Genomic DNA, 13,121 nt, shown 5'->3' with positions numbered 1-13,121 from the left:
GAGAATGTAGGGCAGATCGGGTTGGCCAGGCAGCGGAGACCATCCGTTCTGGCTGTCAGCACAGATCCTACCACCAAGCCCTAACCTGCTTCCTCACCCTCAGCCAGCTCAAGGGCTGCAGCTTGGGCTTCCCTCTACCTTGGATGGTCCTTGCTATAAGTGTGTTTGTAACCCTTGATACCAGCCACAGAAGATGGGGACTTCCAGGCTCCACTAACCCCTCGCCTTGTCTCCAATAAATCACAACTAGGGCTCAGAAAGCTGCCGAGGCAGTACTCACCGTCACGCCGATCCTTGCTGGTACAAGGGAAGGGCAGCCCCTGCCCAGGAGGGGGGTTAGCAGGCTGGCTGAGCTCCTAAGTACGGATGTCTGGGGCACCCAGCTAACGCACTGGCCAGGATCCCACAGCGCATCTCGGCGGGGCAGCCCTTCTGGCAGCAATGCCATCACTGGCTGCAGTGGCAAGGAGGGGCAGGCACCTTGCCTTGGTGAAGAGTGGCTGAGAAAGGTGGGTCCCTGCCAACACCTGGGACGCTGTGGGAGAAGAACACTTTCAGCCCAAGCACCCAGAGAGCGTACTTGGCAGCTAGCCCGTCCTACCAGCATTACAGCCCCAGCTGCACATCCCCCAGGATGGCGTGTATGCGTACCCCAGTCCTTCCAACTCACCATATTCAGGTCAGCTTCAGGAACGGGAGCTAAGCAGCCTCCTCTCCCTCAACCAGCAGCAGGCACATTCCTCTCCCCAATGGGAAACAAGCCCCAGGGGTAGAGGAACCAGGCAGGTGGGGCTAATGCAGCAGCCAGACCTTATAAACCCCACAAATCCCATGATTTTAACCCAACTGACCACAGCTGATGGTTAACACCTTCTCCTCCTCCCACCACACCCAGCCATGGGGCTGCCAGGACCTGGCAGCATCTCTTCCATGGTCTTGGCTCCTTTCCCCCCCCCCCCCCCCCCCCCCCAAGGAGCTGCCTGCTGGGTCATCCTGATGCCAGAGCATCCTTCATGCCAGCCCCGGAAATGGAGTGGAAATGCTGCAAAAGTCCCCCTTGAATGGTTTGTGTCCTCCCCCGTGCCCCACGCCGTACCCTGCCCTTGCCATGTTGTCACCTTCCCTCCTTCCCTGACCCCCCCTAATTTAGGATTAATCCAAACCACCCCAAATGCCTGTGCTGGCAGGGCTCAGCCCCGCTGCCCTGGGGTGCAGAGGGAAGAGGAAAAGGGATTTCCCTTCTGGTTTTGAATTTTCTGTTACAAGGAACTCTATAAATAGGTTCTTACACAAACTGCGTGTCTCCAGAAGTCAAAACCTTAAAGAAAACAGAACTCAACAGTTTTCACAAGGTTCATTAGCCCCAAATTAATGATAAAATATTTAAATCCTAGAATTATTTTGATGGGCTTCTGCTAATGCTGTTAATGAGCAGCATGGTTGCTCCTAGCTCCGTGGTGGCTCTCAGCAGGGTGGGGGATCCGGCATTGCAAAAAATCAGGTGGTGACCAAATGCCCTGATTTTGCTGGGGGGAGAAACGCTTTTCTGCTCTTTTTATTTTTTGTAGGGAGTGAATGGCTAGGTTCTTCACCCAGATACAAAAACCGTCCTGGTCCTGAAGTGCTCTCCCAGCTTCATCCCTGCCAGAATCCTCACCCCTTAAACAGGTGAACCGCAGCTGCTCCGGCTGGATTTTGATCTGTCCCTAACCCAAGGCTGGATTTCCCCCCCCGCCAAGAGCAGCTCAGCAGCAGGAGCTCAGCCAACCATGGCACCTGGGCATGAGGTTGTTTTTAATTTGATTCTTAACTACGTCTGATGCTTGCGATTAAATAAAGCCCTAAACTCTCCATAGGGTTCCGCGTAGCGAGTTGGGAGCTGCCCAGTTCTCTGCGGGGTCTCTCCCACCGCCATCTGCCGGTCACCATTTAGCAGGGCTGGCAGTGACCGTGACCTAAAACAACCCCGCAGCCAGCTGGTTTCCTGCAGCAGGAGAGCTGGTGCTGCTGGGCTCCTGCTGCAGGATTTCAGGGAGAAGGGAAATGCCGAGCTGCAGGGCAAAGCGGGGGCAGAAAGGTGGGGAAAAGCAAAAAAGCAAAGGTCTGATCCCGGCATCGCTCCTGGGCTGCGAGTTTATGCCTCGCCGAGACCCTTTCCCCGTGTGCTGCTCATCCGCTGATGTCTGGAACTACTTGGCTGAGGGATAGAGGTGGACTGGAGAAGGTGATGTTCTCCAGCAAACGTGCTGCAGAAACACAGGATCTGGGGACACACTTGCATTTAGCATCTTTCTCTGCTGTGAAGGTGAAAAATTGTGTGTTTGGGGGCGGGAGAAGCTGGCTGCTGGACCTCTTAAAAGAGGGAACCAGAAACACTCCAGCCCCCCTTTTGATCTCTTTCTTTTTTCCTCCAACTTCTCTTCCTCTTGCTTTCCTTGACCAAAAATTCCTGGCGGGGACACATCTCTGCTTTGCACTCAGCTGGGGGCTCGGGGAACATTCCCTACATCATCCTCGATCATCTCCACCTCCTGCTGCTTTTACACAGGTTTAAAAACATTAAGTTGCAACCTTGCAAAAACTGGCCCCTGGATGCTTTTGGAAAGCCGAACCCACACCCCCTTCAGCACCTCCAGGAGTAATTCTGCATAAGCACACGCTCAAGAACATTTTATAGATGGAATAAGCAGGTCCCTGGCCTCTGGATCCCCCAGCGAGACACTGCACGCCCCACAACAGGCTTTTACAACAGGATTTATTCAGTGCATGCTCTGGGGATGCACAGGACACAGCATCGTGGAGGAGGACACAAATATTTGCCTTCAGGTCATTCTCCACCTCATCTGTTTAAGAAATCAAGGGATGCAACAACCAGAGAAGGGACTGTATCACCTAGTCCCTTCCACCGCTCCGCAAAGCTCATCACATATCCAACACACCTTACTGGGAACCTTCCAGTGAAGGGAGCAGAGACATGGGGCAATAAACCACAGTGTCCCAGACAATGAAAGCAGCCCTGCAACAAGTCCTGGAACCGCTGGTAACCTCTGTCACCATTCACTCGTCTCTCTTGAGCTCAAATTGTACCAGCACATGTGATGACTTGTTGCTCCTGGACCAGGTTCCACCACACGCAAATTATATGTCAACTGGGATCTGCATCTAAATTCAAATACACAGCAGTTACGCAAGGAAGGAAGCCATGCAGAAGAAAGCTGCGTGAAGGAGCCCGTAACTCCTCTTTAGCGCTGAAGGTTTTTCTTCTGTGCATGATGCACCCAGGTGCAGGCACACGCGTAAAATAAAGTGGTGGCAACGGACTAACTGTGGAATGGGTACATGCGGCACAGGGCAGAAGAGAGGAAGGAGGCAAGGGCCGAGGGGTGTGAGGAGGAGAAAGGAGTACATCTGGGTAGTACTGGCCACATACTAGAACCAGGAAGGGAAAATAAAATCCTCTCCTGTGGGGGGAAAAAAAAAAGCAAAGCCACTCTTTCTGGACAAAAAGGGAAGAGATGAAACTTCTCCAAAACTGAGATGAACAGGCACATCAGGAAGGGAAAAGAGCATTTTTGTTGGAAACTCACCCTGACAAAGACCAAACCACCACGTCTCAGCTACAAACACCAAACCCAATGACCATGTCTCATCACCACTCAGGTTTCCAAGTCATTCTGCTTTCCCTGGGGACACGGTGCAGCGGGGCCTGCCAGCCACACAGGTGGGTGGGATAGCTCATCACTTCCAGTCTGGAAACGGACCAGAAGCCCAGGCTGGCTGGGAGGAAAGGAGAAGCATCCAAGGTCACCAGCATTATGTCAGACCCTCCTGCCCTTGGGTCTCTTCAGGAAGGGGACCAGGTTCCCATGGGACTGCCAGCTGCCCTTGGCTTGTCGGGGCTGGAGCAGATAAGGCAGCATAAGAAGAGAGTGTCAACCTGAATTGTCCATGGTGTCTCCCAAGCCCACCATGGCTGTGGAACTACCAATGCTGAAGAAAGCCTTGGTGACTGGTGCAGGGACAGCTGAGAAAGACCATTCAAAGCAGAAGGCCCACCAGGATGACACTGGGTAGGAGGAGGAATGAAAGCCCCAAGCAGGTACTGGGGGCTCCAGCCGTAGGCTGATCCATGCTTGTCTGATCTGAGTTTGTCTCCGGTTCTTCGGTGTCCAGGGCACCTGCTGGCAGAAGAGAAGAAAACATGGAATTAGAGGTGAAGATGTGAACAACAGAGGAACTCCCGCTCATGCAGCTCCATCAGTGACGTGCACCAAGACACTGGGAGGTGCGAGGCAGCAGTGCACAGATCCAGCGGGGGCTGGTGCGTTAGTGGGGAGCAGGCTGTAAACAGAACCATGCTTCACGAGCGAGACATCCAACCGGTCCCTTTCAGTGTTAGAGAAAAGAGTGAGGGGAAGGCTCGGTGCCACAGACAAGAGGAGGATCCAGAGGACCAGTGCAATACTGGGTCCTCCCAAGCGCTCTCCATGCTGCGTGGGGATCATCGAACATCTGAGGGTCCATGCCAGGACAGACCCCACAATTACCTTACCTGAGAGGGAGGTCTGGAAAGCAGGGCTCTGCCCTTTTTTTTCTTTGGAAGATGATGTTAAGCGCAAGAAGGTGGGCTCTTCGGGGCTGAAGACCACTGACTTTGAGGGGGTTATGAGCTCAGCTTTATTGAAACCTAACCTGATGTCTGGAACTACTTGGCTGAGGGATGGAGGTGGACTGGAGAAGGTTGATTTCTCCTTCCCATCCTCTTTGACACCTGTATTCGTTTCTGGGACTGGTTTGGGGCTGAAGGCTGGGCTTTCTAATAAGGCTGGATCCTCTGTGGTTAAGGGGCTAACAGACCCTCGAGCGTCTACCTCTGCTTCTGGAGATGCTTTATAATCCAGGTCTAATGAGGGCTCAAAAGAAAGAGTCAGCCCCGTTGCCTCAGTAGGACTGGATCGTTCTGTTTCAGGGGGTTCTGGCTTTGTGGTTGTGGAAGTTTGTGGTTGTGTCTTTGCTGCTGTGGTAGGTGCTGGTGTTGTAGTGGTGGGTTTTGGCTTTGCCGGTGTTGTAGCAGCAGGTGTTGGCTTGGCTGCAGTGGTGGTGGGTGATGGCTTGGCTGGAGTGGTGGTTGTGGTAGGCTTTGATGTGCCCATCGTTGTGGTGGGTTTTGGTGTGGTGGGTGTTGGCTTGGTGGTAGTGGTAGCTGTGGTGGTTTTTGGTGTGGTGGGTGCTGGCTTGGCTATAGTGGTGGCTGTGGTGGGTTTTGGCTTGGCCATAGTTGTGGTGGGTGTTGGCCTGGCTGTAGTGGGTTTTGGTGTGGTGGGTGCTGGCTTGGCTGTGGTTGTGGTGGGTTTTGGTGTGGTGGGTGCTGGCTTGGCTGTGGTTGTGGTGGGTTTTGGTGTGGTGGGTGCTGGCTTGGTGGTAGTGGTGGCTGTGGTGGGTTTTGGTGTGGTGGGCATTGGCTTGGCTGTGGTTGTGGTGGGTTTTGGTGTGGTGGGTGCTGGCTTGGCTGTGGTTGTGGTGGGTTTTGGTGTGGTGGGTGCTGGCTTGGCTGTAGTGGTGGCTGTGGTGGGTTTTGGTGTGGTGGGCATTGGCTTGGCTGTGGTTGTGGTGGGTTTTGGTGTGGTGGGTGCTGGCTTGGCTGTGGTTGTGGTGGGTTTTGGTGTGGTGGGCATTGGCTTGGCTGTGGTTGTGGTGGGTTTTGGTGTGGTGGGCATTGGCTTGGCTGTAGTGATGGCTGTGGTGGGTTTTGGTGTGGTGGGCATTGGCTTGGCTATAGTGGTGGCTGTGGTGGGCTTTGGTGTGGTGGGCGTTGGCTTGGCTGTGGTTGTGGTGGGTTTTGGTGTGGTGGGCATTGGCTTGGCTGTGGTTGTGGTGGGTTTTGGTGTGGTGGGCATTGGCTTGGCTGGGGTTGTGGTGGGTTTTGGTGTGGTGGGCATTGGCTTGGCTATAGTGGTGGCTGTGGTGGGTTTTGGTGTGGTGGGCATTGGCTTATTGGTAGCAGTTGTGGTGGGCTTTCGTGCGGTGGTTGTTAGCATGGTGGGCTTTGGCTTGGCAGTAGTAGTGGTGGGTGCTGGCTTGGTGGGTTTTGGCTTGGCCATGGCTGTGGTGGCTGCTGGTGTTGCAGGTTTTGGCTTGGCTGGGGTTGTCATTGGGAGTGTGGTGGCAGGTTTTGGCTTGGCTGTCATTGTGATGGGTGCTAGTGTTGCAGGTTTTGGCTTGGCTGTGGTTGGGAGCATGGCTGTGGTTGTGTTTGGGAGCGTGGTTGTGGGTAGTGGCTTGGCTGTGGTTGGAACCATGGCTGTGGGTCTTGGCTTGGCTGTGGTTGGGAGCGTGGTTGCGGGTTTGGGCTTGGTTGTGGTTGGGAGCGTGGCTGTGGTTGTGGTTGGGAGCGTGGTGGTGGGTTTTGGCTTGGCTGTGGTTGGGATTGTAGTTGTGGGTGATGGCTTGGCTGGGGTTGTGGTTGGAAGTGTGGTTGTGGGTCTTGGCTTGGTTGTGGTGGGCACTGGTGGTGTGGGTTTTGGCTTGGCTGTGGTTGTGGGTTTTGGCATGGCTGTGGTTGGGGTGGGTGGGCTTGCCTTTGCTGTCACAGAGGCCGGAGTGGTCTCTTCTACTGTGGGTTCTGGTGAGAGACGAAAAGTGCCATGGGTTAGGGCTGGGGTCCTCAGCGGATCTCCTGCACTGAGCAGGGCCAGCAGAAAGCAGTGGGGGGTGAAGCAGCAGCTGACCCCTCTCAGGTCACCCTGGAGCATCCCTCACTCTGGGATTCCCAACCTGGAGACATCTCTACTCCCTCACGCAACCTTCTGCCCCTCAAGGGGCATCCTCACGGGGCAAAACTTGCTGGCTAAGGGGGTACGAGGTCCTTGTCCGACCCTCCTCGTCCCGAGGCAGCTGACCTGTCCCAGGGGCTGCCATCGCACCTGACGTCTCACACTCCAGCCCTGGAACTGTGGGTCCAGGGCTTCCTGATAGCTCCAGGGGGGTTCAGAGCTTGGACCCCCAACCCAGGGGTCTGGGTCCCAGTAGCCTGTCAGGGGACACGCGCCGCTTTGCTTCACTCACCGCACAAGGAGTTGACGCAGACTCTGCCCTCGGGACACTGCGAGCATGAGGGTCCTTCCTTGTACGGCTTTCGGCCTTTCATGTTACCCCTGGTGGCAGAAGACACCAAGAAAAGGAAGGCGTGAGAGGGGGAAGCGCCCATCCCAACGAGGGGTCTGACTCAGCTGGCGTATCCCAGCCAGGGCAGAACTCAGGTTTCACGTAAAAACCAGGTCTCGGTCTCCTGCCCCAGGCTGTCAGCGCTGGTTACTCCACAACCTGCCCCCAAGGCTGCTAAAACCAGGGAGACAGCTCCAAGGGCCAGATTCTCCACCACCCTTTAGAAGAGAGCAGTGGGTGGGCATTCAGACAAGTGTCCTTGTCTCCCTTCCCCTCCGGACCCCTAAGAAGGTCTGCAGGTGATGGCTGCTCTTGGTGTCACCAGCTCCAAGCACCTGGTCCCCAGTGGAAGTCCCAGGGCTCTGCAAGCGGGAACCCACCTCTCCTCCCACGTCCAACCCTTCCTGCTGGTGCAAATGGGCTTCTCCACCCCAGGTGACCGCTGCTCCTGGTGGGGAGGAGCAGGGAGTTTGTACCCTCGGCTACTGCGACATCAGTTCTGGGCAGGTCCTGGGGGGGGAACGTCCCTCCCCGCGTCAGTGCCAGGAGCTGAAGCAGACCTCGGCAGTCGCAATCGCGGGCGAGGATCACCAGACAACCCTTCCTTCCTCCGAGACCAGCCCAAGATAACAAAAGCCTTTCTTGGAATTGCTTTGCTTTTACTTCTGAGCAAGGCCAAATCCTGCTCTGCTACGAGGACATTTCCAGCACCGAAACCCACCAAGCTGTGTGAGGTGTGGGACTTACGGGGGATAATAGTTGCAAACAAGCAGGTACATGTCCTCTGTTTCGATTCCATCGATCTTCTCACAAAACTTTGCCCCACAGCCGATCTGATGCGTGCTTGCCCAGACCACCTAAGACAAAGATAGAGGGTGAAGGTGAAGTGGTTGGGTGAAGGTAGATGTCCTGTGGGCAACCTGTGCCCTGGCCTTGAAGGCTTCTCTGTCACTACACCAACAGCCCCTTCATCTCTTCACGTGTGCCCCAGATCCCACATCCCCACATTGCTCCAGCATTCAGGATCCTGCTGCTGCCTGGACCACCTCTCAGCCTAGGGCTGCAGCCCACATTCCTGTATGCCACAGCTTTCCTACCACATAGTCTGCCCAGGTAGAGCATCACCATCTCCGCTTCGGTCCTGGCACCCCCCATCCATCCATCCTCACATTTGCCACCACCGTCTCTGCTCCTCCTTGCTCCCACCCAAGACTCAGCCATCTCTGCCTAAGACAAGCTGGCACCCACCTCTGCTCAGCATGACCTGGGCTGCAGAGCATGTTTAAAAAAAGGTCTTCTCCAAAGGGCTGCTCACGGCTGTCCCTGTGGCTGACCGTGCCTGGGTCCCCCTGCGTCACCATGATTCCCACCCGGCTCCTTTGCAAGGACTCTGGGAGAAGCTGGGGCTCTGGTACAGCTCCTTTCCCAACAGCCCCATCCCTCCCCACCACCGCCCGGTACCTGGGTGTAGTGGCCACACATCTGCCCGGGGACACACGTGGAAGTTGTCAGGTTGTAGTATTTCTCCTCCCCATTCCAGTCTTCCACGGCAAATTCCAGGTCCAGGGTTGGGGCCATAGCGAAGAGGTTTTCCCCCCGTCGGCCCCTCTCCTTGTTGTGGTCCCAGATGCACTTCTCTGCGTAGGCTTGAGCAAAGGCCTCCAACTCCGCGTCCCAGCTCTGAAAGGAGCTCAGCGTCAGTGCCCAGAGAGGGACACTGGGCTCTCCGACACCAAAAGGACACATACCCAGGACCCCTGGGCTCTCTGGCCACCATTTCCCCATTGACACGTAAAATTCAAATCCCTGCCCAACACGGCCCTCAGGAGAGGGGAGCTCCACCGTCAGCTCAAAGAGGAGCAGGTCAGCGCATCGGCGCGACTCTCACGACCCCAAGCACATCTAACGTCATCGCAGAGCATCCTCAGCTCAGTGTGAACCAACCGTGAAGTCGGGTGGTCGCAGGGAGGAAACTCACCCCAGGCCACGCAGGAGGGGGCTTTGGGACACCCCTCTTTGATCAGGGTGGGGATGGGAGGAGAGCGGGGCGCATCCCCCCCAGCAGCTGCACAGACACTGGGAGCACGCGCTCCTGGGGAACATCATCTGCTCGCCTGGATCTGAGAGGCGGCCGCTGGCTGCGTGCCAAGAGCCAGCCCCCCCCCCCCCCACACACACACACAGGCCGCCAGCTGAGCCCACTGGCCACACTGATATGCAGGAGGAGGAGGAGGAGGAGGAGGGGGAGGAGGAGGAGAAGGAGGTGGAGGAGGTTTTCTCGCAAGGAGGCACACGGGGAATCCTACGCTGCAGCTGTTTGGCCCGTCCTTGTGCCATTTGATGGAGACAGCCGCTTTGCTTCTGCCGCGGGCTGGAAGGCAGCCCGGCCAACAGCGTGGCCTGGGGGGGATCCCCCCATTCGGAGCCAGGGCTGGATCCAGCGAGGGACAGGGTCCTGGTGCAGGGCACGTCACCATCGGGGTGCTGAGCGGGGGAGGACACGCCATGGAGCAGCAGTGCTAAGGGACTAGGGGGGAAGGGAACACCGAAATATCTGGATGGGGGCACAGTGCTGGTTGACCTCCCGCGGTGGCTCTGGGCCAGCGTGACAGCGATGGCTGGAAACCCAGTCTGGGGAGCGCGCATCCCTCTGGCACGGAGCTGGGCTGCGTAAACGGGCGACCCACACCTGCAGGGTTTGCCTCATTAAAAACTAGAAACGTGGCTTTAGGCTACGTATCCCCCCAGCGCTTAACTATTTCCACAGCAACCAGAGCCGTGTCCCAAACGGGGTGACCTCAGCTGGGCACGGTGCCATGGCAGCAGGTGAACTTGGAGGCGAAGGCAGCCCAAGCAAACATCCCGGGAGGGAGGCGAGGACGATGCTCTCATCGAAAACCTCTACCAAGAAATCATCGGGGCTGCTGTAAGCTAAACATTTGTTGTGCTTCCAAAAAAAAAAAAAAAAAAAAAAGACAACAACAACAGCAAAAAGCTCCAGAGCACAAGCGGGTCCTGGGTGTTTAAGCAGGAGCAAAGCAACGCTGCGGAGGGAGCATCCCAGAGCACGCAGTCCAGCTGGGAGCAGCAGGCACAGGCTCAGGGTTGCTGCTGACTTCAGGACCCTGCGAGATCGTTTCTCTCAGGCTTGCTCTAAGACTTTGCCTCCAAAGCTCTTCTACTCCCAGTTTTCTGTGCCTTGCTCCGGTGGGTGCCCGCGGGTTCATGGTGCTTAGGGTGCTGGCTCCATCCCCTTCGAGCCCAAAGTCAGCAGTCAGACCCTCCTACACCTACATATCACTTCTTGCTTCATTTAGTTGGCAAGTTCTCGTCTACCAGCCCACAAAGGTCTAATTCAGCCTGGGCAACATTTGGGCCAGGCAGGGAGGTCTCCTCCAAGCACCACAAGAGGAAAGCACCCCAGCTATCCACACTAAACAGTCCTTCTCCTCCACAAGTTCTGTTAACAGCGAGAAAAACCACGTGTGGTACAAGATACAACACGATAGGCAAGTCTTAATCAAATCAAGGATGCGAAGACAAAAAGCAGCATCAGCTCGAGAGCTCGGGTTTGCTCCCACTGAGCCACACGTGATGGTGGGCATCTGACTGTTTCCCCAAGCAAAAAGGGGGATCCCCCACCCCCAAGACAGCCGTGTGCAAGGCACGGTGAGCATTAGGAGCATGGTGGAAAGCTCAAATAATGGAATGGTCGTCGTGTTTGACGTTGCCGTTCCCTCCTCTAAAGAAAAGCTTGTTCACCTGCAAAGGTGAACACCACGCAGCAGGCGATGCCCCGCAGCAGGATTCCTCCCTCCAGCCCATGGCACCAGCTCATGGCAAAGTCTCACCGGCCTGTCCTCCCCATGGCAAGGGGCCCCAGCGGGCACTCAGTGAGTGAGAGCTGCTTTGCTTTCACACAGACCACTGAGGGGCTCGCATCCCACTGAGGAACTCCCAGAAACCATCAAAGACAGCTCTATAGATGAAAGAAAACTCATCTCTTCAGAGGGAATTTGGGGAACCCCTCCAGGGATGCCCAGCTGTAACCCCGCTCTGCCTCCCCTAGAGCAAACCCCGATCCCTCCTGGCATTAGGATGGAGGCTTGCACTGCGCAAACACCTTCTGCACGCCTGCAGCAAAAGCCACTTACCATCTTCAGCATATCCATAGCAGGGGGAGACACCTGGGAGCGGTATTTGTTATGCCCGTCCAAGATTATCTTCTTTTCTTCATCACTCAGGGACCAGCTCAGCTCCAGCGCTGTGAGCAACAGGAACGCAGGAGGAAGACCTGAGCTCAGCATCGTGCAGCCAGCTTCTGCTCTTAGCAGCCCACGGCTCTGGCAGTTGGATTTAAAGCACCTCCCAAAAGCAAGGAACACCCAACAGCCTGAAGATTGGGGAGGAAATGTATTTCTTTATTAGAGTGGAGTTTCGGAGCCACGCGGTACACACCCATCTCACATATCGGCCTTGATGGAGAGGCAGCAGCATGGCCGGTGCCAACAGGCACGCAGGGTCCACTCCCCCAGGCAGACCCCGCGCCTGAATCATAATCCCTGGGTTGGCATTTTTCACCTAAACCTCTGCTGCTCCGAACGTCAGGCGTCCCCTTAGCCCCCGGTTGTGGGTCCTCTCTTCTACCCCCCGTCCCTTTTCTCCTAAATTGTAATAATAATAATAATAATCATCATCATCATCCCTAAGCAACCAGCAAAGCCCTGTTTTACACAAGGGTCCTCCCCTGTCCCTGGAACGCAGCTGCGTCTAGAAACGAAGGCAGCAAGATGCAGCCGCTGAGAAGAGTTTCCAGCGACTTCCCAGCTGGGAGCCAGAGCCCACCTCGCCCAGCCCCACATCCACGCTGGCCGCACTGGGGGGAAGCAGCGGGGGGCTGAGGAATGGCCCCCCCGGGGCTCCCCCAGCCTGCTGGGAAGCGGGGAGCAAGCAGAGGGTTGATGCCCCTTCCCTGTGCCACCTAAGCAGGAGAAGAACAGCTGAAATTGCCCCAAAAAAGGAGGGGCTGAGAGTCTGTCACTGCCGGCTGGAGCGCCCCGAGCAGGGGCTGTGTGGGGACAGGCTGTGCCCCCTCCCCAGGGCTCAGCATCGGGTGTCCTGGACCCTCCAGCCTGCCCCATGGAGACCCTCCATCCCGCCCCACAGGGACCCTCCAGCCTGCCCCATAGAGATCCTCCAGCCCACCCTGTGGAGACCCTCCAGCCCCCCCATAGAGACCCTCCAGCCCCCCCCCCCATAGAGACCCTCCGTCCCACCCCACAGGGACCCTCCAGCACACCCTGTGGAGACCCTCCAGCCCCCCCCATAGAGACCCTCCAGCCCCCCCCCCCCCATAGAGACCCTCCAGCCTGCCCCGCAGAAACCCTCCAGCCCCCCCCCATAGAGACCCTCCATCCCACCCCACAGGGACCCTCCAGCCCGCCCTGTGGAGACCCTCCAGCCTGCCCTGCAGGGACCCTCCAGCCCTGCAGCCTCTTCCTCCCCATCTGCGATTGTGCAACCGCCCCGGCTCTGCTCCAGGAGCTCCTTCGGGGATCGCAGGCTGTTCGGATCAGCGGGTGGGCAGCTCTGGCCAGCAGAGCCAAGTTAATCACACGCTGTCGGCTCTGCCTCCCCCTCTCCCCTCCTGGCTCCCCAGGCAGCGCTTTGCCATCTTTCCTGTTGCTTTGGACCATGCTGATCACCCCTCTTACCACAACAGCTCTCCTACTGCCCCCCCAAATCTCTTACCTCAGCACCTTACCTTCTCCTTCGTTAGGTCCTGGCTCTGCCATACTCTCAAGAGTGGAACAATTTCTGCAAGCAGGGTCTGAGGGTGACACCTCGACGGGTGATCTTCAACTCACCTGGTCACACTGGGGCCCCCGTGTATTGCTAAGGAGTCTGGGTCAAGGCAAACCTGTCTCCATCATGAGACACCTCAACTGCTCTGCTGC

General features: G+C 56.7%; 1 protein-coding gene across 3 annotated transcripts; it reads right to left on the bottom strand.

The window, feature by feature from the left end:
* Positions 1-2,383: 2,383 nt before the first annotated feature.
* Positions 2,384-12,238, bottom strand: PI16 (peptidase inhibitor 16). 3 transcript variants are annotated; one of them, XM_056361992.1, is made up of 6 exons: positions 11,319-12,238; positions 8,626-8,844; positions 7,912-8,021; positions 7,066-7,154; positions 4,553-6,622; positions 2,384-4,181 (listed from the first exon to the last, which is right to left on the bottom strand). In XM_056361992.1, exons 1-6 carry the CDS (start codon positions 11,469-11,471, stop codon positions 4,039-4,041), a joined length of 2,784 nt encoding a protein of 927 aa, XP_056217967.1. In that variant the 5' UTR covers positions 11,472-12,238; the 3' UTR covers positions 2,384-4,038. The 3 variants fall into 3 exon arrangements, with proteins under 3 accessions (XP_056217967.1, XP_056217969.1, XP_056217968.1); XM_056361994.1 differs by lacking the exon at positions 4,553-6,622 and having other exon boundaries at positions 2,385-4,178; positions 11,319-12,189; XM_056361993.1 differs by lacking the exon at positions 4,553-6,622 and having other exon boundaries at positions 2,386-4,181; positions 11,319-12,189.
* Positions 12,239-13,121: the final 883 nt, after the last annotated feature.

The sequence above is a fragment of the Falco biarmicus genome, chromosome 16 (assembly GCF_023638135.1).
Source record: "Falco biarmicus isolate bFalBia1 chromosome 16, bFalBia1.pri, whole genome shotgun sequence".
NCBI classification, from domain to species: Eukaryota; Metazoa; Chordata; class Aves; order Falconiformes; family Falconidae; genus Falco; species Falco biarmicus.
This window is presented reverse-complemented; position numbering and strand designations above follow the sequence as displayed.

Coding starts and splice junctions, on each gene's coding strand:
- PI16 (XM_056361992.1), bottom strand. CDS start 11,471: ATGCTGAGCTCAGGTCTTCCTCCTGCGTTCCTGTTGCTCACAGCGCTG. Junction 7,155..7,911: donor GTTTGCAACTATTATCCCCC/GTAAGTCCCACA, acceptor TTCTGCCACCAG/GGGTAACATGAAAGGCCGAA. Junction 6,623..7,065: donor CTGCGTCAACTCCTTGTGCG/GTGAGTGAAGCA, acceptor GTCTCTCACCAG/AACCCACAGTAGAAGAGACC.